At 35.8% G+C, this 27,107-nt stretch overlaps 1 protein-coding gene across 4 annotated transcripts in view; it reads right to left on the reverse strand.

The window, feature by feature from the left end:
* VPS41 (VPS41, HOPS complex subunit) overlaps positions 1-27,107 on the reverse strand; it is a 166,988-nt gene that overhangs the window by 70,378 nt on the left and 69,503 nt on the right. For 3 of the 4 annotated variants that reach the window (XM_011376692.2, XM_011376693.2, XM_011376694.1), the window contains 4 exons: positions 21,712-21,774; positions 18,273-18,338; positions 1,546-1,665; positions 262-408 (listed from right to left, as the gene is read on the reverse strand). In XM_011376692.2, coding sequence (XP_011374994.1) covers positions 262-408; positions 1,546-1,665; positions 18,273-18,338; positions 21,712-21,774 — 396 coding nt within the window. The remainder of the gene's footprint in view (positions 1-261; positions 409-1,545; positions 1,666-18,272; positions 18,339-21,711; positions 21,775-27,107) is intronic. The other variant, XM_023521282.1, reaches the window with a different exon arrangement.

Here is a 27,107-nt window from a genome sequence, read left to right on the forward strand (position 1 = left end):
AAAAAAAAAAATGATTAAAAAAGGGAACACAATTCCGAACATAGAAAACTTCACAATTTGTTTTGAATAGCACGGAAAAGAGACTATGTTTTAAAACTTATGCATATAAAAAGATTTGAGTGGTAAATGATTATCATGTGATAATAATATTCAAGTGAAAATATTTTGATTCTGAGAAGCAATTCAAGAACTCATATTCCTTTGGACCATCCTCAATGGATCTATACAACATGGACTTATTATAAAGACAAGCAAAACAACCTTGACAGAAGTCCCCCAGCCAATAATCAGTGTCACACTGTCCTTCCAGCAGAGGCTGCAGGGATACATATCTGGGCGAAGACTTATATCATCCCGAGGCACATTGGTGATTCTCTGCTTTGAGGTGATGTCAAAAATCTTCACACCCTGGAAAATAAAACAATATTAAGTATTCTCTACTCAGGAGAAGAAAAGTAAAGGAAAATTTATTAACAACCACCGCTACGCACCACCAATAACCAGCACTGCAAAATATTGACAGTGTATATTGAGCATGGCTGGGAGCCAGGCAAAGTAAAATGCTCCTACTCCACATGACCCTGTGAGAACCTAAAAAGCAAACTTTTATGCTTCTTTCTGGACAAAAGAGATTTTATTAGTAGATGGTATCAGTGGCTCAAATACAATATGCGTGTGAAATGTACAAATGTTGACAACTGCATTTCTAAAATGACAGACAAGTAACATTTCTAATTGTATTGTTCCACTACAAAAATGAAGTTTGTTTTTAGAAACACTATGAAACTGAAAATCCACTAATAAAACTACAACTGACATTTAAAGTACTCAAATGAAAACATCAAGCAAGCAGTTAACTAAAAATAAACCAAGAGGTCACAAGTCTGTTTATCTTTACTGTGACCCAGGAAAAGTAAGAAAATTCCTGAATAGCAAGGTAGGTTCTGAGAGATCGCTAGCATTTAAAACAAATAGAGCTAATTTACTAAGTTATACCTTGAAATTCCAAAAGAAATTCCTTATGTCAAAAAGACAATTTTTAAATTTTCTACTCGCTCTAATTCATACTGAATAAACTTGAAATAAGTGGAGCACCAAAAAATTACAACCTACTTTTTAAAAGGCAGGCCTATTTTTTGCCTGTGATTATACTGGGAGTAAAAACGAAATCAACAATATCCTGCACTTGTTTCATATCAACTGTTACTTGCCCTTGGCTAATAGGCAAATGGTATTTTCAAGACCACATTCCCAATGCAGCCTTTCAATTATTAAGACGGCTTTTCATTTTCTTGGCTATTCTCCATGCCTCAGGTTTCTTCCTCTAAAATAGAGTCTATGACATGTTGGGAATTACTCTATTAGGAAAGCTAAGAGCAATCTAATTTCTTTAACCTTCTAGGTATGATATCAATCGCCGTTTGTTTGTATATTTTAGAAATGACCACTGCAGCAAGTAGCATCTTTCCCGTTATTACAGCCCTCTCAGTTTGGCTATTCTTTTGGCTCTAATGAAGCATTAGGAAGATGGAGACGTGCTTTTACCATATTATTGGCCCAAGCAATCAGATGGCCTCTCCACTTCACACTCCTTATGTTCCCTTCCCCTTCATGCAGAACAGAAGACTTCCATCTGCTCATCCAAGATCGTTCAAACAGTAGCAACTAGGGATAAAGATCATAAAAACAGAATTTCAGAAACCAAGAAGCATATATTACCATCCTTACTATTTTTGTTTGGCCACTGACCAAATGACAAATAAGTTATTCTCAACACTTTTTATGCAGACTTATGTTAATACATAATTGCATTTTGGAAAGAATTTCCACTACATTTTATCCCTCCCAAAACACTATTTAAAAATGCATTTGAGTGTTGAAGTTACTATAAAGCCAAGCCACAAGATGGCACCAAAATACCAAAATTCACGGAAAATAATGCACATTGAGACAGTCAGAAGATTTGTATCACAGAATATTCTTCAAATGATGGTCCAGGAATTAACTTATTTTGTGAACTGGGAAATCAAAACCTCATAATTTCTTCTCTGAAAGTTAAGATATTAGTTATAGGTTAACCCACAATAATTAGAAGCAGTCTGTTTCTCATTTAACCCAAGAAAAATAATTTAACAATGACATTTAAGCAGTAATTAATGTCACAGAGAAATCTGCTTTAGGATTAAACTTCTTTAAAAAATTCAGAGTTGCTAGGTCTTTATTTTAAAGAGAAGATTCTAAATAGAAATATCTTCTGGATAAATTTTATTACCAAATATAACTGGTAAAAACCTCTATAACTGGTAAAAACCTCTATAACTGGTGAAGATATAGTCCTAGTAATTCATGAATTATGAAAGACACAATAAAATACTTTTTCTCGATATATCCAATTTAAATCCTTTAAGGTATTTATACAATAACAATTTAATATACACAAGATGTAATTTATACAATGTATAATGTATAATATAAAACTTCAGATATGTAATCCGGAAACATAAGTTTACCATTTAAAAGCGAATGCTGATGACAGACTCCATAACAGAATTTTAAAAATCCCTATGATCAGAGTCGATTTCAGTTTACCTTAAGATATTCCGTGTCCCTTTGCAGCCTCCCAAAAGGGAGAAAACAATAGAACAAAGGAAGTAAATTCACATTTTACATATATTTTTAAAATATCTTTCTCAATATTTGGGCTCCTATAGTCAGAAGGAGCACAATAAAGAAAAAAAAACACACCTAAAATTAAACAATTGTCTATTTTCACAAATAAGCAGAGTACGGGCATTTTTAAATGTCCTAAGTGTTTGAAGTTCTCTATTATCATTGGAAAAGAAAGGTGGACTCACACAGTCCATAGTGGAGACTGGACATAGGATTTTTACCGAACATATGGAGTCCTACCTTCCCATTAGTTAGATATAGGGTGTCCTCTACATTCTCAAAGCCCTTCTAACACACCTCATTCACTCTCAGTCCAGGTTCTAGGGAAGAAATCACTACCACGTCTCCCTGCTTCCAGTCAGACACCCTTAGGTCTGTCCTCTATGATTCAGCCTCTCATTAAGAACCAAGGAGGTCACAGAATGTGTTCAGTATTTTGTGATAGGGTGGGTTTAAAGTCAGGGAAAGGAGAAGACAGGCTGAGAATACACCTCCTGCTATATACTCCACTAAAGATAGGTCGCTAAAAACAACTGTATTAAACATAAGGAATTGTTAAGATCGAAATGTTTAAATTCCATCTGTGGCCTGGATCAGGTGGAAGTGATTGTGGACTGTGTCCAGAGGAAGCTCCACAACCACCTACTGGAAGGGATAGTGCGGCTAGATGGCCAGGAGGAAAGTGTGGTGGAGCATGGCATCAAGTTCCTCTCCCTCACCAATTCCCACCCAGAAATGACTGATGCAGTATTAAAAGGGAACAATTTGCACCTGTGTTAGAAAAATTAAATATGCCTCAAATTATAAATTAAAAATTCTGTAAAACATGATACAAGTAAGATTCCAGTAAAGGCCACGATTCAACTCACTACAAGAAAAAGCCTGCCTGGGTAGTAGTTCGTGGGGTAGATACCAGAATGCCACCCCCCCCCACACACACACACTTAACATAGTGGGGACTGCAGGTCAGGGAGTCACCAGGAAAACCTCATTCAGGGTCACACAGGCTTTGGTCAGCATTGGTAGCTGATACCTGAGTAGCCACTCTTACTGTCACTTGGCAACACAGTTTAGAAGGAAAATAAGCATGCTAACAACTGGAAGGTGCCTATCAAGGGCAGTTGTGCCCATTCTGAGAGGTGGCAGTAACTGTACACACTTCGAGCTGCTTTAGTAAATATAGAAAGCAGACTTTAAAAAAAATATAGCACTTTCCTGGCTGCACCAATGATTACATTCTTTAGCAGCCATTTTTCCAACAGACAATCATGTTCCAATTTAGGCGAAAAAGAAAACATAAAACTCCCTTCTCTCACGATTGTCCAGAATAAAATATTTGGACAAGTTGTCACAAAATCTATGACAAATTCACAACAACTTCAACTCTAGATACTGAATATAGACTTCTCCCAGCAAATAGGCACTAATAAGAGAGAAAAAAAATTAGCAATATGGGAAAATTAAGTATTTGAAAACAATATGACTTATCTAGGGAATAAATCTCCTACTCCTGACTTCAAAGGAATGAGACAGTCATAAAACAGAGAATTTTAAAAATAATTCTTCTTGTCCTCATGTGACAACAAAATTAAGCAAGAAATTAGTAACAATGGATAAGAAAAACAAAACAAAAAAACTGAAATCAAAATAAGTAAATAGTCTCTATCCTAAGCACTTTGAACATGAGAACACAAATACTACAAACTTAAACTTTAAGGGAGGCAATCAAAATTGTAAACAAGGGAAAGTCCATAGCTCTAAAGGTTAATGAACAAAAACAGATGTGCAGGTACTAGCTATATGACAAAAACAAAAAATATTTTACTAAATAAACAGAAAATTACATTACGTGCCTGGATAATAAGACTCAAAATTTTCACTGAAGAGCTTAAGTCCTACTAAGTTAACCTATGATTTTAATGCAAGCTCAAAGAAAATCTCAAAGGAATTATTTCTAGAACTTCTAAAATGCTATAAATTCATTTTAAAATATGTAAGAATAACAGGATTATTTTTTTTTAATTAAGCAATCTGGGAGTAAGGGATTGTGGATTTGCCCTGTCAGACAGTAAAACATTTTATAAAATTAACTCAAAATAGTATAGCAATGGTCCTAGAACTGACAGATAAAGGAAGAAGAAAAGAAAGAACTGACAAAGATGAATCAAAATGATAAGGGCAGACGTTGGGGTGGGGGTGGTGGTATGTGTGTGTGCGCACGCGTGTGTGCACACAGGGAACAAGGCACCCTCAAACTACTGAACAGTAGTCCCACGACCTTTCTGGAGTATTCTTTAGCATTATGGACTCAAAGCTTTAAAAATGACTCCAGTAAGTCCACACCTAGAAATTCATTCTGAGAAATGATCAGACAAGTGAGTAAAGATGTATGTAAAGTTATTTATAACAGCCAGAAACAGACTAACAACCGGGGAATGACTGAATAAAATGTGGTAGAGTTAGACATATGAAGAATATATATCCATTTTTAAATGATTTTACATATGTATATTTATTAACATAAAAAGATGTCCAGGTCATATTAAATAAAACAGCAGATTGCAAAACAGTACTAAATATGATGATCTTTAAATAAAATAGGAATGTGTATCCATATACAAAGGTTTGAAGATACATCACAAAGTAATAATAATTAGTACTAGAAACAGGTGATAGATTTTATATTATAATTATTCTGCAGGAAATGTGAATTCTTTTTATAATGTTTATACATATGGGGACAAAAATCCATTCCTTATTTTTACAGTCAGGATAATTTAGGGGAATAGTTGAAACAAACAATAAAACAATATCAAAAATTCTCTGAAACTTAAGGAATGTTTGAGGTATGTTGAATATGTTTAGAATTCATATAAACTGTAACGATATTTTTAAAAAACATTAACTTTAGAAAATTGTTAATAAGTCTTCTTTCAATTCCAACCAAAATCCAAACTCACTCCCATCGAACCTTTCCGTTGTGGCTGGTGTGCTTTCGTAATGGGAGGAAGCTGAGGCCAGCTGGACCTTGGCCTCCCTTTGTCTCCTGCTCTAGCTACCAAGAAAACTTCCAGCAGAGGGCAGGAAAAAAAAGCAGCAGAGAACTCTCCTGAATTTAGTCCATTTCATGATAGTGTCCAAGTTTCCAGAGTTCTGTTCTAATAAATCTTGTGTACCCTGCTCTGATATGGAATCAAAGCCGCAAAGAAGCTTCTCTCTTAATATTTTTATAGTACAGAGGGCACACAACATTCTGTGCAACTGGATACTCAAAAAAAAAAAGTTTGGGGGGGAGGCTAATATACTATCTTCTGTAAATGAAACAAATTTTAACTAACATATTACAATTTTAGAGATGATTCATGTTATTTTCTCATGCTTTTCAAAAAGCAGTAGTTTCAATCACTTCACCTTTATGTTTATTTACTATAGATTAGGAACATCATCATTTAAAGAATTTTTTCATTAAGTCAAATAATTTCCCCCTAATTTCTTGGTTCTGTATATTTTTTAGGGTCATGCTGGTTCTATCAGGGTATAACAAAACTGAGATTCATGTATTTTTCTTTCATCTTCCAGACTGCAAATGCATTGGGAAAAGAGACCATATCTTACACTTTGCTAGATACACAAGGTATAATAAATAGCAGATACTGAGCGGGTTTTCCTAGGTCTACTAGTGCTATTCTTTTCTTCATTGTCCATGCATACAATGTGTTTGCTACAGGAGGAACTATGTAATTCCCCAAAACCCTCCAGTTACTCAGCCATTCTATAGTTAGTGATGTCTAGTGCGTCCATATTCTAGACATTACTAGAATCTGCCCTAATCTCAAAAATTTAAAGAAGGTACTCTGTGACTATTCATATCATTAACATACACTCTTGCTTCGAGAAAGGGCTCACTTAATAATGACCCTACATCTTACCCCTGTCCTGAAATGTTGGTATATTTTTTTTTGCTCAATGCCAGAGGACATAATTTGTGCACAGATTGTCAAAAATTTGAAAACTACTTTTAAGGTTAATCTTCCCCTATTCAGTTTAGGTAACTGCAGTTCCTTTATTTCAAGGATGCCAAGTGGCCTCTCATTTGGCCTCAACAGTTTTATTTGAAATGTGTATACCTGCAGAAGGCTCTCTGGATCGCTGCAGCGCCCACGTCTCCCAACTGTCTTGCACCTAGCCTGCTCCTCTCTTCTAAGTTCTCTGCCTGGCCCTTGAAACATTTATTTCTGCCTTCCCTCTCCATTCCACTTTATTCTTTACTCATGAGTCCTATTTTCCAATCTATACATAGTATAAAACTTAAATGTCAGCTAGTAATTATGGCATCATTCCCATTACTGTCCTTTGAAACTCCCCAAATACAAGTCTGCTGTACATGCAGGATTTGATTTATAATATTTTGTAGGACATACAGTTTCATACAGGAGAAAGAAGAACCAGACAATCCACTCTCCATTTGCTTTTTTAATCCTTATCTATGGGAATTTCAAGCAGAAATACATTGTCTGTCAGGAATGCCAAGGAAAGTTCTGCTTCAGTGATTTAAGAAAAGATAACCTGCTTTTCTTACAAACATTTTACGCTAATTTAACTACCACAAAACTACCTGCCTGTATTTCACTGACATTTAATAAAATCCATTTCTTCCTTCTAGTCATAAAACTGCCTAGAGACCTACTGAGCACGAATGTTCTACAAAGCATTTTAGAGGGTTAGTCATCTAGTGAACTACCTTAAAAGCAGCTGGTTAATTTATTTGGTTCATCTTCCACATCCTGTAATATTGAATTGTCATTATCACAATACTGAGAGCAATTTAAGCTCAATGGGAGCTAAGTACATAGAGAAGAAAAACTGTTTCCAAAAGGTCTATTTTTTTGTTGTTGGAGAAAGTATTTTAGGGCTTTATTTCCCATAAATCCACATTCTGGCAGTCAGCACTCTCGGTACTTATATTTCAATAGAGGAGCCCTCACACTTTCAGCAATATATTTTATGCTCCTATGTTTTGTGCTGATAAATCTATCTAGTACTCTCCTACACTACCACATGGTAAGGATGCACATCCCAGAATCTCCCTTATATATCGAGATATAATAAAAGCCGTCGATTCTGGTCGCATAACACCCGTCATTACCCATCATACAATCTTCCCTGATGGAGGAAAGGGAACACTGGCCGCTTTTTAATCATCTGGTGATCTTTCAAGTATATAAATCACTGGACTCCTTCAGGCTTCCTAAACACTAGCAACAGTGCTTGCTCTGTAGCAGACAAGAGAGCAGGGCTGGAATATAAGGCTCTGAGCACATCGCAGACACCAGATATGTTCCTAGAGGAAGGACCGGGGGACTTGGAGGAAAAAAAGACTCCACAAAAGGTAAAACGCTCAATCAGGGAAGATGCTGGAGCTCAAGGTAATAGAGAAACAGAGAAATAAAAGCAAAACCCAGCATATTAGGACATGCCAAATAAGACTTTTCTCTGTAAAACCAGACAAAGGGAATAATGATGCAGAGGACTTGTCACAGGATTCACAAACCCAAGATTAGAAATGAAATTTTAAGTCAAGAAGGCAAGTGAGAAAAAATTAGTGAGCACAGAGAAGACCTGGGATGGTAACTGGCTGCTGACAGCAGACAGAAGGCTTGAATCCTGATGGAGGCAGGAGTGACCTGGAAGAAGCCAGAGAACAGATAGTGCCTTTGTCTTGCTTCTGGCTCTGGCTCAGTACCAAACTTTAAAACACACAGTTTTCCCAAACACCATCAAGAGAGATCATAAAATCTGTAGGAAAAAAAAAAGGGAATTTCCCAAATGTGGTTTTGCTTTAAATGCAATGGTTATTTTCTGGACAAATTATAATCCCTCAAAGTCTTTTTCCTAAAGGTAATGTAACAGGTTTAAAAGCAATTAAATACAGGGCGAATACTGCTACCATCAGATGACTGGCCACTTACTTCTAAGCAATATTTGAGTAAACACAGCACCAACACCACACAGGTTCTGGACAACCTCTAGCAGTTAATTAATCCTGTGAAAACTATGTAGACAAATAATGTTTTGAAATTTAAAAAACTCTATCAACATAAGGTAACAGTCAATTTAGTGACCAAGAAATCCAAGCTATGAGTTCAATGTGAACAAAAGAAGCTAAACACTAGAGCTGCCACTTAGGAATAGTTTCCTTCATATTAAAAACTAGTGATGACAGATAGATATGAATCTATGTATCTACCGTTCCACCTCCATGAGTTTAGGAATCAAATGAGGCCAGCATGCAAGGTAGGCTTCTATTTAAACTAGAAATCTGCAATTTCTACATATGCAAATTTACAACTGCAAATATGATTTTAGAAGTAAAAGGGGGTATTTTAAAATAATTTTACCACTAAAAAAATAAATTCCATTAAAGATCTCACAGACTTAATAGAGCTGGTCATTCAAATATGTCAGTGTGCAGCTGTCTTGGGCTACATTTCCAGGTTGGACTGCTTCAGCAGCAGAGAGAAAACACAGAAGTCATCCACTGGGTAATTAAACTTTGATTAATGTTCTGTGTGATGGACAAATATCTCTAATTTTAACTACACATAATCTCAAGCATAGATGACTGCAGGGAGATCTCTGAACAGTGAGAATATGAAAAAGAAACACAAAATTGCTATGCCTTAGATAACAGAAAAAGTCACATGGCATGCAAAGGTTTATGTATTTGAACGAGCACTTCACTCAATTTAAAGAAAAGCAAAATGGGCGGGGGAAAGGTCAGGACACTATCTGTAGAAGAAACCAAGTCGAATGAACCTGCCTTTAACTGGGTGCACTGGCCTGTCCTTGATAGCCTCTGTGGAAGTGGCAGGACTAACGATTTGGGGCAGATGCATATCTGTGTAGTAGCACATATTTGTCCTCTTTTATACACTTTAGTGTCTACTCTAAAGTCTCATTATGACTCCTATATAAGGCCTCCTGGGAACAAGAATAATTATTCCAGATTTCACCAAAATTGGAAAAAAGGCTATAGGCGAATAAAAAAGGCTATAGGCGGTAAGCAGCAATAATTTGCACTCAAACTGACAATAAATATCAAACAGACAGTCTTCACCATTCTGGCTTCCATGGTAATATTAAAAGCTGCCCCAAGCAAAGAATATAATCAGACAAATCACAAAGGAAGATATGTAAGTGGCTAGTAAATAAAAATGTTCAAAATCATCAATAATTAAAAGAAGTTACGAAATAGAATAATAAATTATCTTTGCATATCAAACTGGCAAATGAGATGTGGTGAAACAGGTACGTGTTCTGGCATGCAATTTTACTTGGCAGTATGTATCAGAAGCCTAAAACAAAATCATAATCTTTGACTCAATAATTCCAATCCTAGGAATCGGTTCTGGGAAAACACTCAGAACCACAGACAAAAGTTTATGCCCAAAGATTTCTAGCTTCCTTACAGTATGATTTATGATAACCAAACACTGGATACAATCCATAGGTCCCATAATATGAAAGGGTTAAGAAAATTAAATAGACCCATAGGATGGAATATTATGTAACCATTAAAGAATATCTAGGTTAAGAAAAGACTTCAATAATGTAGGGGATTTCATATAATTTATAATAGTAAGTTAAAAAGAGACCCAAAGAGTTAAGATTATTTTATATATCCTTTTATTGTTATAAAAGGAATGCATGTTTACTACAAAAAAAAAATGCAGAAAATAAAAGCCAGTGAAGGCCAGAAAGAACACTCTTAATACTGCACAGACATTGTTAATAACATATTAATATTGTTAATACTTTGCTGTATAATCTTCCATGAATATTGCTACATACATACACAGATTATAGTTCTACAAAAAATTAATATAAAATAAAATCAGACCCATCACATATTTTTGTAAAGTACCTCAACAGAAGCAATCTAGCTACGTTGGGCATCTGAATTGTTCCAAATGAGAAAGAGGGAAGGTGACATCCAGGAACTGGCCTGGCGCTCAAGAGGTAGGCCCTGGTGTTCTCTGGATGCATATAATCAATTTCATAGAACACCAACGTCAGATAGGCTTAATAACCATGAAGGATCAGGACAAAAACAATATATCACTCCATAATCATGTCTGAATGCAGACAAAACATGAACATTTCCAAGCCACACAAATGACCAAACATCCCCCAATCCAGGCTAAAATAAAAGACTGCTGCTTCATCACCAATTATGTTTATAGCCTCGATTTAATCTTTCCTCTTCTAGATAAAATTTATTACAATACTCATCGGTAGAATTATTCTTGCTTCCTGACAGCATCCAATCTAGAGCACAGCCCTTCTTCCTTAGACCCTCCCAAATCACCTCATACCAGCTCAAACCCTATAATAACTTCTTTCCAACACCTTCTTCCTCATACCCGGTTAGTATGTTCCTGGTGATCTTTGGCTGCAGGGTAAGGCACAGCTAATTCACTGTTGTTAGACATTTAGTTTGCTCCAATTTTCACTGTTACATACATCAAAGAGGAATGTTGGCTGAAACTGAATTAGAAAACTGAAAGGCAACAGATAAAAGGGAGCAAAATCCAAAATGCTTAATGACAAAAGATTGCAAAATTACCCCCATGGTGATACATACACACACAGACATGTTTTTTCTTCTCAAAAGACTTGGAATACTCATTTTCCTACCAAATCGCCACTCGGATTAATGGTTTTATTGACTAACTGCTTTCTGCCAACAGCATACTACCTATCTTGTTTTTGGAAAGGTACTGCCATTCCTGAAACTCAGATGCTATGTATTCACAACACCCAACATAGACCCTGACACAAAGTTGTCTTCAAGATGCCAAAATTCCAGTGAAATGACTGTGACTTAGTTTGTGATGGTGACACCAATGTACAATGGCTAAAATTGTGAACCCCTGCTTTATATGTATAGCCTTATCTTTAAAAAAAAAAAAAACCTTCCAGTATTAATGACGGTCAACTGCTTTAAATCCAAGAAAACACGATAAGCATTCTCAACTAAGCGATGATTCTTGCACGGTCATTAACTATTCAAAATTCTTAAAGACAATCACAGCACTCTCAATATGCGAAGAAAGATATTTTCAGCAAGGAGCAGAGGGTTTGATTTCTCTAGAAAGATAGAAGGTTCAACATCGTAATTCAGGGAGAAGCTGCAATCCATTTGGAAACATTACATATGGAAAAGTTAGCTGAACTCATTAAAGAAAAAAGGATTCTATTTTCTCAAAAGGCTTTTGCTGAATATGAAACAACGGTAGCACTGAAGAAAATGAAGTTGCAATGGATCCATCTCAAAGACTGTGGGAGTTCAAAATATTGACACGAAAAAAGTAATTAATATTTGAGACAAATAAACTTAATTTTGAAAGCAATGAAGAATGCCTATTTTTGAGCCTAAGAATGATTTCTATTTTAAGCACTGGATTTCTATTTTTAGCTTCAGCCCATTCAGCACATACATAACCCACCTAAATACACTTTTACAGTCTAGCTTTTTTACAACTTAGTTCTACATACCTAAAAAATGACTGTGAAGGTTGCATTTGTGTTTTACTTTCTATTAATTGGTGGGTTTTAATCAATTTTGGTATATTTATAGCATGAAATGAAGTTTTTGAAATGGAACCAATTTATAATACAGTACCTAGAAGAAATTAGGGTATTTATTTACAATGGTTCAACATATAACCACTAGGACATAAAATTGGTGGTTGTCTGTAGAGCAATGTGTGAGAAAAGTCTGCATGTAGAAGGCTGCCTAAGATCAAGCAACTGACCTCACTTGTAGAAATATCATATTAGAGATCCACTGGACAGCAGACTGAAAGGGATAATTGATGTCAAGTCCCTTTTGACCCCAAGAACCCCAGTTCCAATCTGACCAGAAGATAAGCAAATGTATAAGGAAGCACCTCTACATTTCTATGTTTAGTGGTCACAGCGGCTCACTGCAGTCTAAAAAGATTCGCATTATTACGAAAAGCTGCTCTACTGAATCTTCTTCCAAAAAAGATCTAAATGCAATTTGTTGTTGCAAATAACCACTGGAAACTTAGAGAAGCTAGTTGATGCTACCACCTCTTTCTGGTAAAATCCACCACAAGCTTTCGGCCCTGAACAGTGAGAAGCTTTTCCTCATTTTATTCGCACAGATCCTTTCTTTGTTCGTTGAGTGACATTTTCTAGCTTACAAAGCAACCTGTCTCTGTGGCCAGGTCCCCTCATTTTATCCCACCTCAATGCCAAACAGCTGACTATCTGATTTCTGAAAATGAACTCTGCTGCAAACAGCACTGCAACAATTTAATAATTTGTCAAAATAGTAGAACCAGTTATTATGAAATGTATTTCAGAGTTCAAAGGTAAAGGTCATAGGAAACTAAAGTGTACCTGCTGAGAGAAAGCTGAGCAATTAAAAAAAAAATACAGACAGGATCTACCTGGCAGACTTATTTCTAAAACAGAAACCTCATTGCTATGCTCATGTATTAGAATTCTTGCTACACAAGGTAGCAAAAAAAAAAAAAAGAAAAATCCATTGGTACATGTGTTTCAAAGCTCTCTCCAATGGCACTTTTAAGAAGTGTGCTTTCTCTTTTCCTTTTTTTTTCTGACATGCAAACAAAACAGAATTTAGAATAAGCTTTACATATGCTCATGTGTTAAGCAGGGGAGTCCATAAATTTAGCTATTGCATTTAACTACTAACGAGTTACCTTGAAAGCCTAAAATAAAAGTTTATACCAGACAGAATTAAAGCCTCTTCTTCCTAGTCCCTGGTGGATAAAAAGTTATCTCTGAAGACCAAAGAAGCTAGAACCTTTAAAGGAAATATCAACAAATGTGTCAAACTGTAGTTTCAGGCTTTTTCTGCTGCACTGCTGTTTTACAAGGCTATTCTGAATTGTATGTTCTAATTACTTTTTAAACTGTTTTTAAAGAATTTAAAATTTTAATAAAATCAAAACTAAAATATTAAAATAGACATCTCTTTCAAATATTCTTAAGAAATAACATCATGAATATCTCGTTCTATTATTCCTATCACTTCTCTAGTCTCCGTGCCATGTTCACCATTGTTTACAGAAGTTGGCATATAATTCCAAGATTCATTTAGCTGTCAGTCTAGGGAAGATTAAGAATGCCTGTACTTCACATTATATCTTCATCTGTCTAGTCTTTGCTCCAATTTTTTTTGAAGATTAAATTATTTCTTAAAGGCAGAAGGTCATAACCTCTCAGTTACATGATATTTGTCTTTATTTTCTTTTCCTCCTATGATGTGCCATCTGCTCTAAACAGAGAGGTCTTGGTATCTGCAATATACGATTGCTGCAAGGGTATCACCATTTGCTAAACGTTGGACTCTTCAAACTTGTTCTGCTTAGTTTATCGTACTAGCTGAAAACTGCAGTTGCAATCATCAGAGTTTTGATTGGGCCAACATAATCTTTGTTTTTCTCATTTTTCAAAGGTCCAAAATGCTGCAACTCAGTTGCAAAAAAATAAATAAATAAATAAATAAGCAGCTCCTCTTTAAAAGCACCTAACACTTCAAGAAAAAAAATAATCATTTCGCAATAGTACTCCTTTCTTAATGTCACCTAAAAGCCCTTTTTTTAGTTTTTAAAATCAATAATACATTCCAAATCAAAAATATTTCCTGAAATATCTTCAATTAAATAAATCTATTTTACAATAAACAAAACACACTAATGCCAATACTCTACAGCTTAAGTGATCTTTAAAAATGCAGACCATGTACATAACAGAGGAAGAACTCTCTGGAGATTTCTGTACACCACATTAAGCTGGTGCACATTTTGAAAATCTCTATTTATTTAACTGTATTGAAGAGGTCACTATAGTTTATTGAATAAATACTCCTTTTTACTACTAACTAAATACATATTTACATAATAAACTTACAGAATCCAAAGTAACCAGTCAATAATCTGTATGTTTCAAGTCCCTGAACAGGGGACATATTTACATACCAATATTTCTTAAGCCTCTAACATAAGTAGGAGAAATTATCATGGCTTTTTAAAGGGAAAGAATGCCAAATCAAAATGCTTGAAATAATTTGCCTTCTAAAACTCTTGGAAGGAATACACAGGCATAAATCTTCATGACCTTGGATTAGGCAATGATTTCTTAAATAGAACACCAAAATCACAAGTGTCAAAAGAAAAAGATATTAAATGGGACTTCATCAAAATTAAAAACTTTTGTAGTTCAAATGACACTATCAATTGACAACTCAGATTGAGAGAAAATGTTTGCAAATCACATATAAATAAGGGACATGCATCCAAAATATATTTTAAAAATTTACAACCATAAAATAAAAAGACAAATAGCTCAATCCAAAAATAGGCGAAGAATTCAAACAGACATTTCTCCAAAGAAGATATGCAAATGGCCAATAAGCACATAAAAAGAAGCTCAATAACATTAGTCATTTAAAAAATTGAAATCAAAACGACATACCACTTTACACCTACCAGGTGGCTATAATCAAGGACAGATAAAAATGAGTGTTGGTGAGAATGTAGAGGATTAACCCTCACACACTGCTAGTGAGAATGCAAAATAGTGTAGTCATTTTGGAAAACAGTTTGACAATTCTTCAAAGTGTTCGGCATAGAGTTACCATATGATACAACAGTTCCATACCCACGAATGAAAATACATGACCACGCAAAAAGCTGTACATGAATATTCATAGCAGTATTATTCATAAAAGTAAAAAGGTGGAAACAACTCAAATGTCCATCAACTGATAAATGACTAAATAAAATATGATATATCAGTACAATGACATATGATTTGGCCATAAAAAGGAACGAAGTACTGATATAGGCTACAATATGGATGTATTATGAAAACTAATGAAAGAAGCCACACAAGAAGGCCATGTATTATTGTATAAGTTGATTTACACAAAATATCCAGAATTTATATGAAATATTCAGAATGGCAAATTTATAGAGAAATGCAGTAGATTAGTGGTTGCTAGACTGGGAAGGGAAGGAAGGAGGATAGGGACTGATGCTAATGGGTATCAGGCTTCTTTACTGGGATGACGAAAATGCTCTAAAATTAGATTATGGTGATTATGCATAACTCTGTAAATATACTAAAAACCCTTGAACTGTACACTTTAAACTGGTGAACTTTATGGTATGCAAATTATATACCAACAAAGCTACTAAAAAATATAAGAGATGCCTTAACATTGCTTACATTGACATGTGTAATCACATTGACATGTGCTATTTTGAAGTGATTACACATGTGCTTCAAAATAGCACACATATACTTTTATCAAAACCAATATACTAAGCCCTTTATACAATATACTAAACATGTTTTCTCTTTTAAATTATTTTAATCCTGAAATTCTACTTAATATCATTTTTTAAAAGTTTTTTACCAGATGGTTGGAACTATTTTTATTTTATAGACATATAATTCTTTTTGTGCTTGGAAAATATCTACAGATGTGTATCTGGAGAACTCGACAAGAAAAAAGGAGTAAATCAGAATGCTCTCTCAAAGAGCACTGAACATAGAAAAACTTGTAGTCAATGATAACCAAAAAGATGAACCAAATACATGATTTTCTTGCCATTCAGTGTTCTATCCATTTTACTGCTGATCACAATGTATATCTTTATATAAATTCCAATTTCTTCCCACATTACCTCATCTGCACTTGGGTGATAGGCTACTTTTTTGTTCACACAATGTTCAGGTATCTATTCAATGAGCTCTGGCCCAGCTGCATTCACACTGTCCTTCCTACAAGATGTCCACAAATGATATCAAATGCTCAGCAGAAGATGAAGAATATGTTATTGGCACAATTATCCCTGGTATCCTGCAGGTTGACAAGACATTCATATAGCAAAACTCTTGTGGCAGACTTGATGAGACTATAGGTATACCTCACAGTATAAAAACAATCATTAAACTCCACAAATAAGCTGATTATTAAGAACACAACTGACAGAGAGAAATCCTACTTTCAGAGTGTGAGTCTTACCACTTGGACATCACCACTGATATTATCTCTAATATGTTCTTTCATACCAATACCTTCAAGAAATAGGGCACAACTATAAAATCTCTAACTCCTAAAATTGGAAGCTGGATTCAAAACTGCATCCCGCACTAAAGAATTACTGAAACCACAGTGATTTATAAATATTTTAAGTTATTAATATTTTATGAGGGACTATTATTAAGAAGACATCTTAGAAGGAGATTCTCCAGCTCCAGTCATGCCTTCAGATAACTGTCGCCCTGGCTAAAATCTAGACTGAAATCTGAAGAAAGGTTTAGAGCCAGAACCACACAAGTAAGCCATGCTTTAATACTCAAATTTTGAATTTTTAAGAGGTAATAAAAGTTTATTTTTTAAAGCCACTTAAAAAACAAAACAACAAAAAAAATCATTGGCTCAGCATTCTTTATGTCTACTGACTTTTAAATTAAAAATGTATAAGTTTAAAGTAGAGCTAAATGAGTTTATGCTATATCTCATATAACATGTCCTACTAGAAAAGTGTTTAGTAAAGAAATACTTTAACAAGAGGAATGTAAGAGGAATGTTAAAGCTAATCTTCACGAGGTCAACAAACACAAGTGAGACAGTTATTTATTTTTTTTCCAGGGGTAAATTAGCTGCAGATCTAAGAGACAGCGTTAGATTAAATCTGCAATTCCCATTGATTAATCCCACAGATATTTTTATGTGAGGCTAATGAGGCTAGAGCCTAAGGATAACAATGCGCTGGTGCAATCTTGGCTCATGCCATGGAAGGGAATCAGGATCTACAGGATCTGCCCCTCCACCATAAACTAAAACCAGTGCTTGAGAAATGCTGGGTAAGGTAATGACGAGTATGCTTTTCTGTCCTATTGAAACTGCATACTAGTACTGCTTCCTTCAAGCAAATTGGTGATTAATACAATCCTTGAGTTATTTTAGAGATAGCACTACACATATGCCACCCCATCCTCAAGATGACGCCAGAACCAAGACGCTTCAGTCTATGGAACTCATATAGAAGAGTGACCACCAGAGCCCTTTATGAAGCAAAGGGTCCTCCTTCAATAAGAAAGATCTGATGCCTAGACCAAATATGAACAAATACAGAACTGACCAATCAAACTCTGTCAGGTTTAAATTCCTTTGTGCTTCCTCTTGCTCCTCAACCCTTTACATTACTGGCCAAGTTTCAAAATCTTCCAATCAAAACTTGCCCCACTAGCACTACCACATGCCACTCTGTTCTTCCTAACCCTTAAAACTTGTCCAGACTCCAGACTGGGGATACATCTTTTTCTTGCCCTAAAGCTACTTCAAAGAAATGTCAGTGAGAAACACTGAGACCACACCTCCCCCAAGCTGATAGTCTTATGATTTCCTTACATGGTTCTTAAAATTTCTCCAAGTGAATAGTCAGACATTAAAAATATTCAGGATAAATTAAAGAGCAAACAGAATCCCCCTCAAAGACCACATGTGATGGCAGACACGCAACATTTACCTTTTTCCCTCCAGTAACAAACTGCTTGCAGCTGGATCTCAGAAAATGCGGATGCACAGCAACGATCTACAGAGGAACAAGGACCCAACACTGGTTTAGGAGTCACAGTTACAGCACAGAATAAAAACCCTTTATACATTACAGGCAGCATGATCTAAAAATTAACCTTATACATGGTTAGGAAGTAATTGTTGCAGGTAATATTTCGCAACAATTAAGGATGTCTGAGTCTTGCTCTTGTGTGACGATTCCTTCTATGAAGCCAGGTCAAAGCTAAAACATGAGAGTGAATTAATTCTAATTTCTGGCTGAGTGAGGACCCTCTGAGTAGGTACTCCCTCCTTAGAGACAGCAAGGTAGGTCAATCAAGGCAGGTCAATCAAGGGAGCAAGATGTCACAAATGTTTGCAACTGAATACAATTCAGAGAAGGATCCCAGAGAAAGAATTTAACTATGTCCTTGTCCAGCTATACAGTGTACAGCTTTAGATTGGCTTCTAATGGTTGAGGTTGCCAGGAAAAACAAATGGGGCGATGCAGCCTCACAGATATTTAGTGTAGTTACACCAAAGAGCTGCAGGACCCAAGAGTTATGGAGCTAACTAAAAAAGACATTCCCTGTTACCGCCAGCCTCAGCTCCTGTGCGCCTGATCCTTTACTCGCTTTCCGCTCACCCAATCTCTTCCCAGCCCCTTCACAGGTTTCTCCCAAGGCTGCTCCACCCCTCATCACTGACCCCTCCTGTGGCTGTATGCCTGAATACATTCCGCCTCCTGATCTTTTGATCCCCAAACCCATGTACTCACCAACTAATCCATTTTGGTTTTTTCCCTAACATATAGAATAATTCTAGGTATTAATAAAATCCATTCAATTATACTTTTGTAAACTTTCAACTAAATACATTTTATTCTTATTAATACATTTTCATCCTCCAATGGAATAGATTCCTCTTCCTACACTGTCATTTTTAGGGCTTGTGGCATGACTCCTCATTTCTCTAACCAGTCCTGCCTCCCGATTAGCGGCCCTTCTTCAACACTCTCTTAATCCACCCTAGATACCAAACAAATCACTTACGCAGTCTGTTGTTACACATTCTTAAAATCTCTCATAAGAGCCCTGTTAGCTCTCTTATAATATATAGCTCTAGTTAGCAACTTACCCCTTTATCCCCTTCAGCTCTAAGAAAACAAGGCCATCAGGGTCATAGCCCTTAACTGTTGCTCCTTCACTACCTGACTTAGCAATAGTTGGGCTTTCCTCACCTCCTTCGTGCCTGTCTCATCGCAGAGCCTGCAGGACTCTCTTCCAAGGCTAAGCTCCCTCCCTACATGGTTGATGCCATTCTTTAGTGCTGTGCCACTAAGCAGTCCTTTTGTTTTCAATCTTCCTCCTCTACTGATTTTTACCAACTGCCAAAACATGATCTACAGAAATCAGCCCTGGGCACTTGCCCCTCTATCTACTTTGATGACTTCTCTTCTTCGTTATCAAATTTCTTGAGAAAAGAGTCTATACTAGTTGTTTCTACTTCTTTTCTCCAGTTTATTTCTTAATATATGGTGATCCTCCTGCTCATGAAACTATCCTCACTAAGGCTTCCGGTGACTTCATGATTACCAAATAAAGTGTCCTGTTTTATTTCTCCACACTGCCTTCCACATCGCTGCCCACTCCTTCCTTCTGGAATCCCTCTCTCCTTTGGCTTCCTGACACCACTCTTCTGATCACCTCTGCTCCCTCTCTCCGATTCTTCTTAGATCCCTTGCTGGTCCCCTCCTCCAGCATCCTGCCCCACTGCCTGAATCTTTAGAGTGTTCCAGAATTGCACCATCAGCTTTCTTCTCTTCTCACTCTAACATTTAACCTGATAATATCTTTAAAAATGGCTTCATCATACTCAACTGTGGTTATCAATTTTGCGCTTTTAGGGCCGATTTCCATCCTAAGCTCTACACTCACATTTCCAAAACCTCCATAACATTTCTACCGATATACTACAGTTATCTAAACTAATTTGCTTTTCTTCCAGCATCAGTTTTGCTTTTCGGAGTAGTTTTATTCCATTTTGCATTTTTAATTTTCCTGAAATCTTTCAACCTCTCTCAGCTCTATTTTCTTATCAACTATATATATATATGTATACTTTTATTTATTTACTCAAATCATCCCTTATTGCAAGATGGTATTCCCACACATTAATGCCAAAGCAAGAACCTAGATTTACCCTCGGCTCCTTCATTTTTCACCATCATCATCATCATCATCATCATCATCAAACCCATCACTGAGGCTTGTTAAGTCTACTGCCCAAAGGCTTTCCAAATTCATTTCTTCTACTCTATCTTGAATACAGGCATACCTCGTTTTACTGGGCTTCACTTTATTGTGTTTCCCAGGTGTTGCATTGTTTACACACTGAAGGCAAGACCCTTCGTCAACGAAAAGTTATGACTTGCTTTGTAATATTTGCTTTATAGTGGTGGTCTGGAACCAAACCCTCAATATCTCTGAGCTATGCCTGTACTCACTATTGCTCTTTTTACTAAGATCCTGCAATGCCCTGCCTTCTAAATTGTCTCTGATCCCAATCACTTCTCCTTAAATCACGTTCTATTCTGGCAGATTTGGCTTTCTAAAACACTATCTGATCCTATCTCCTTTAACTGTCAATCCATAAATGTTAAAATAAACAAGTGAAAGAAATAAATGACTTCTTCCTTTAACAACTATAATAATCACTTTAACTACTATAACTGTTATCTAAAACTGGTCCTCCTGCCTTGTGGTTATCAGCCTCTGAATCTATACTGTATACAGTCACCATATGATTTTTCCTTAAGCTTAGCTCAGTTTATGTCACTTCTTTGCTCTTAAACATTCAATAATTTCTCCTTATCTACTAGATGGAGTCCAAATTCCTTAGCCTGAATCTAAAGCTAGCCCCAATCTGCCCATACAGCAATTTTGCAAAGTCAGTATTTTATGCACCATCTAAACTAGACTATTTGCCACTTCCTGAACACAATTTGAACTTTCTAGCCTCTCCATTTCTATTATATTGTTCTTTCACATGGAAAGCCAGCTTCTCTATCTGCCCTGTCGATTTATTAAAGCCTAGTCAATATCACTCCATCTATGAAGCCATCATTAACAAGAACAGCTAAAAGTAACTTCTCTCAGCCTTGGATTCCTTAATATTGTTTTTACCAACTTGTCTTTAATCACAGATTGAGGGGGGTGGAGGGAGAGAGGGAGTGTATATCACCTCACCTATTATGAGAAGATTCCTGAGGACAGACTGAGATCACAATCACAAAATATGCATTCTGTGCTCCTTTATAGCATCGAATGGTATTTTGTACGTCGTGCTCAAAGTATTGTAATCTTTGGCCTTCACTGAGAAAACCCTTAGAAAAATCAAAACTTACTTACTTTAATGGGACAGTCAAAAGTCTCATGAAATTCTTCTCCAGAATACAGTCCAAACACCTGCACCTAAAAGTTAATAGATCCATCAGTTCACCATGACATTAACAATGAAGGCTGCTGAGTCAGCGAGAACACATAATTTCAAAAAAATAAAAAGTAAAAGAGCATTTAATAATCTAAAGCCCTTGTGGATCTCTAAAAATATCCAATGAAAACAATTTTATCAGGATGAGAGTACTCCACTGCAATTAAGCTTTTAAAAGTATCCTATGGATAGAGTTCCCTTTAATATATTTTATATAGTTTCATATATATATATATATATATATATATATATATATATGTCTCAACCATGAAGATTAATCACTGTGGTATGAGATGAAATGAACCACATTTCATTTACAATCTTATGCTTAATCTATTGAGAGTGTATAAATGTCTGATTTAAGTTTCTACCTATCAGTGCCTCCTTTAAAGTCATTCTAGTCAACTTTATTCATGCTTAATCTCTTATCTGAGTGGTTTACTTAAAAAAAAAAAAAAAACTCTGCATAATATACATACTGTAAAGAGTAAAAACTATAAATTTACAGCTTGGCACACTTTTATGACATGACTATACCCCTGCAACCACCACCTGGATCAAGAAAAAGAACCCAAGAAGCTCCTATGTTTCCCTTCCCAGTCACAAACTACTCTGAAATCTATCACCATAGATAAGGTGTACTGGTGTTTGAATTTTATATAAATTAAACCATAAGCTATTTCACTGACTTCTTTCACTCAATATTTTCTTTGGGAGAATTATCCATACTGTTGTATGTAGTAGTTGCCGACTATTTTCATTGCTGTGTAGTATTTCAATGTATAAAATTTATGTATCCATCTTCCACTGATCATTCTTTCTATATTGGGGATATTATAATAATGCTACAATGAACACACTTCACAAATATTTTGATGCACTTATATACACATTTATGAAGGATATATTAACTAGAAATGGAATTGATGAGTCACAGGTTATGCATCTATTCACAATTAATAGACAGCCAAACTATTTCGAAAGGTGGTTTTGATCAATTTACTCTCTCACTCGCAGAACATAAGAATTCTAGTAGCTCTCAAACATTTGGAACTATTATTAGGGCCACTATTATTACTATTATTAGGGCCACTTAGAACTATTTCCCAGCACTTTGGATGTCCTCCCTGTTTTTCTGATTTCTAACAAAGTGGTATTATTTCTTTTTTTAAATTTTGTAAGAATTCAATAGTGAAGGTGTCTGGGTCTAATGGCTTCTTTATGATAAGTTTTTAATTATGAATTCAATTTCTTAAATAGATATAAAACTATTCAGGCTTTCGATTTCCTTTTGTTTTAATCTTTGGTAAGTTGTGAGTGGTTCATTATTGCAAGTTCAAAGAGGAAATTTTACTCATGTTATAATTTTTGAAGATAACTCTATTCACTAAAAGATAAAACCTTTAGGATACTCCATTCACTTTGTGACTACTGCTTTTATATCCTTGTGCCAAGTATGTTATTTGGATTCCAATAATAGCAAACGGTACAATGTAACACAAAAGGCATTTGATTTACCCTGAGGTAGTCTGTAACATGTAGTCTGGCAATACATGTATGCCCACCACGATCTTGTTTCTTATCATTTAGAGGGCATCAAATCATTACTTTTATATAAATATATAAGCAAAGGATGCAATAATCTTCTTATAAAATAGTGCTTAAGAAGCAGGAAAGAAAAGCATTGCATTCAGATTTTACTCTACCCAACGGACATTTAACTTGATTGATTCCCCAAATTCCAAGAAAATTAGATAAAAATAAGGTACTGCATTATCTGAATCTTAATGGAAGAGGAAATCACAAGTGGTCAACTTACTGAAGTTACCTCTATATAAAATCATGCTAAAGTAGGAAGTTTAAATTCTAACATAAGCTATTTCCATTCTGTATAACAATGTGACAACATGGTCCTGTGTCAAATCTTTTATTAATACTAATAACATATCTCTAAATGCTTCCACATACTTCACCTCAGTGGTTATCAAATCTGACTGCACTACACAGTTAACTAATGTCTAGACGCCACCCTGGACAAATTAAACTTTCTGGTAAAATAAAATTATATTTTTAAAGGTCCACAATTGACAAGATGCAGCCAGAACTGAAAATCCTGAACTACCTCATTTGGCCCTGATAGCAACACTGCTAGGTAAGAGGGCTAACACCATTATGCTATTTAACAGATGATTCTGAAGAAAAATAAATGACTTGCCTAAGGTTATACAAAGCAAGAAAAGTATTCTAAGCCCTATTCTTCTGCATACTATCATTATATGATAGTCTACAATTCGTAAATAAGGAATATATATTTCTAAAAGCAGGAAAAAACATTAAAAAGTCCCAAATATTTGCCAAACAAAAGTGAAGGTGAATATTAGACTTTGAATTATGCAACTCTATGACAGAGGTTGAAAACTGGAGCAAACTATTCATTCAAAAGTATAAACTTCCTTCTGCCTATAGCAGAAGGAAGATGATTTTAAGATGATTTTAAGAACAAAAAGTAAGTGATGTTTATTGTGGGGAAGAGCATCATAAACAAATGATACACATGCCTGTTGAAATAGACTGAGGTATCAGTAGATGAGAAGATAAATATTAAGACTGTGAATCTAATGGTGAAGATTAAATTATAAGTTGCTGGGGTAAACGTCCCTTTAAATATTATGAATCCATACTGAAGATATGATAGTAAAGTGATGAGGAGGAATAAACAGAAAAGAGAACAAATCACAGAAGTTCCTACCTAGCAGGCTGATGCTTATCACTATTCTTGAGAACTAGTCAGAAGCAAAAATGCCACTATTATACCCAGAACGTGGACTGGAGGATTGTTTGCTGAAGGTGGTGAAGAAAGATTAGAACTCTTAGGTCACTCTCTAGTACTATGTTTAACAGAATAACATTTTCCTCAACTGTCCTTATTTTCTCCTGCAATATAAAAAAATAAGCAGGATGATTTTAAACCTTCAGTGTTTCAGTTCGTTTCACTTATGTGTCAGCCAAAACTAGTTGGTCACAAGTTATGCTACTAAAGCTAATAAAATCCAAAACAGGTTTCATTCATTTTCTCTCTCTCTCCTTCTCTCTCTTCCCCTCCCCCTCCCTCCCTCCCTCTTTATTTATCTTGCCAATTTTGTCAGTGAATACCGTACTCATCTGTGAAAAGATTCCATTGAATGACAGCCTGGAGAACTTTTAGGAAGACCTCATCTAAGAATCAGATAAAAGTTAAAATAGACAGGATCCTTTTGAAAAATGAAATCTCCTATAGCAGCCCTAATGATCTCCCCTAATTGGTCAACAAAAATACCTAATGAAGGAAAATAAAAAATTCAGAACAATTGGCCTTATAGTCAATCTACTACAAAGTCCTAGAGGAGTTCTCATTAACTACAAAACCACAGAGCCATATGAGGTCCACTAAAGGTATGGGATATGTGTTTTACTGCTTGAAGTAAAGAAAAGCTACCCTCATGAAACAAGGAAGGTATGTATCTCTCTCCACTTTAGCATGGATTTCTGTGTATTTGCCAATCAGAAAACTGGGTGAAAGACCATGTGATGTAAAGGGACTGTGAGTGAGGTGGCCAAAGTGTCAGACAATCCTCCCAGCTGGTACTTCCTTTGTAACAGCCTCCCACAAACCCAGCCTCCAAACAACAGGTCAAGAATTAGAACAGGGACAAACATGTAAGCTGCCATTACATCGAGGGAGGTAGCAGATGAGACTCTCACAGGGGAGATTCTGGTTTTCATATTCTCCACCTATGCAGTGTCACAGAGCAGGGAGAGATTATGAGAGGCTCCCACTTCAATCTGGGGAAGCTGCCTTAACTAACTACTTCTGGTCAAAGGAAACTGAGCTCATTAAAAGGACCTCTGTGTGGAGCTCAGAAGTGATTCTACAACACTCAAAACAGTAACGTGCAGAGCCAAGAGCAGTCAGACATGGATCTTTTTGCTAACCCAGGTTCAGAAAGAGCTCTTCTTGCTCTGGAATGGATAAGCAAGCAACAAAACCACACGCAAAGGCTATACAAAAAGAATACTGCAGAACACAATTTCTATGACTTGGAGGGAGAAAAAAACCATGCTTTAAAAAATGATTTAATAATAACCAGAAAAGCAAGGAACACTAGAAAACTCTTTGGCGACTTTGATAAGAAGACCTCCAAGAATCTGCTGCAGAAAGAATGATGATGTTGATGGTGATGATGATGAGGATGATAAAAGCTAACAATTACTATGTGTTTCTTCTGCTCCAGGTACTTCTGCAAATGACCTACATATATTAACTCATTTATGCCTCCTAATAATCAGTGTAGGAGGTACTGCTATTATCTCCATTTTATAGAAGAGGAAATAGATCGAGGCACAGAGAAATATGAATAAATTAGCTGACATCACACAGCTAAAACGTGCCTGGTAATTCCACTCCTAATCATTAGACAATACTGCCTGACACTCTAAGACATATAAGTTGTAATTAAAAATACACACACATATATATATGGTTGAATATTGAGCTAGGAGAGAGAGAAAGATTTCAGGAAAATTAAGAATGCAAAATGGAATAAAACTACTCTAAAAAGCAAAACTGACAGTGGAAGAAAAGCAAATCAACAAAGTGAACAAACAAGTAGGAAACTCTGATTACAAAGAAATGAGAGGATAAAAACAACGAGAAAGCAAAGCACATATGTGGTGGGGGTGTGTATGCACCACACAATATGACCAATTTTTCTTACCACATGTATTTCAGAAAGGAGAGAAAGAATGAATAGTGCTTATCCATTCACTCTCTTATCTTGAAAAGTTTAGGTACAATAATTTGGGAGGGGAAGAGGCCAGACTGCAATGGGTTAAGAAATAAATGGTTAGAAATAAAAACAGTTAATATAACTGAGAGTTCACCACGCACCTGGCACCTCACAACATTCTTATGCAGGACTTCCACTGTGCCCAGTGCCCACACAGCTGAGGAAGCAGAGGCACTGGGAGAGAAAACAACGTGCCCAACCTTACCCGACGCAGAGGAGTGGGGCTGCCGCCCAGGCAGGTGAAAAGCAGAGCTCTGCTCATAGCCTCTGCACGATACTGCCTCCAGCCTAAGTATTATTGAGTTTCTTTGAAGAAATGAAAACAAATGGAACTGAAGCAATAATCAAAATCAGAACTGAAGTAAACTTTCCTGAAATGAAAACAATACTTCAGAATATGGATCAAAAGGACTTACTGTGTTGCAGACAAAATTAATGAAAACAGACCCAAACAAGACTTTAACTTAGCAAACTGAGTTACAAGGGCC

This window comes from Pteropus vampyrus, unplaced genomic scaffold (genome assembly GCF_000151845.1).
Source record: "Pteropus vampyrus isolate Shadow unplaced genomic scaffold, Pvam_2.0 Scaffold302, whole genome shotgun sequence".
Lineage (NCBI taxonomy): Eukaryota > Metazoa > Chordata > Mammalia > Chiroptera > Pteropodidae > Pteropus > Pteropus vampyrus.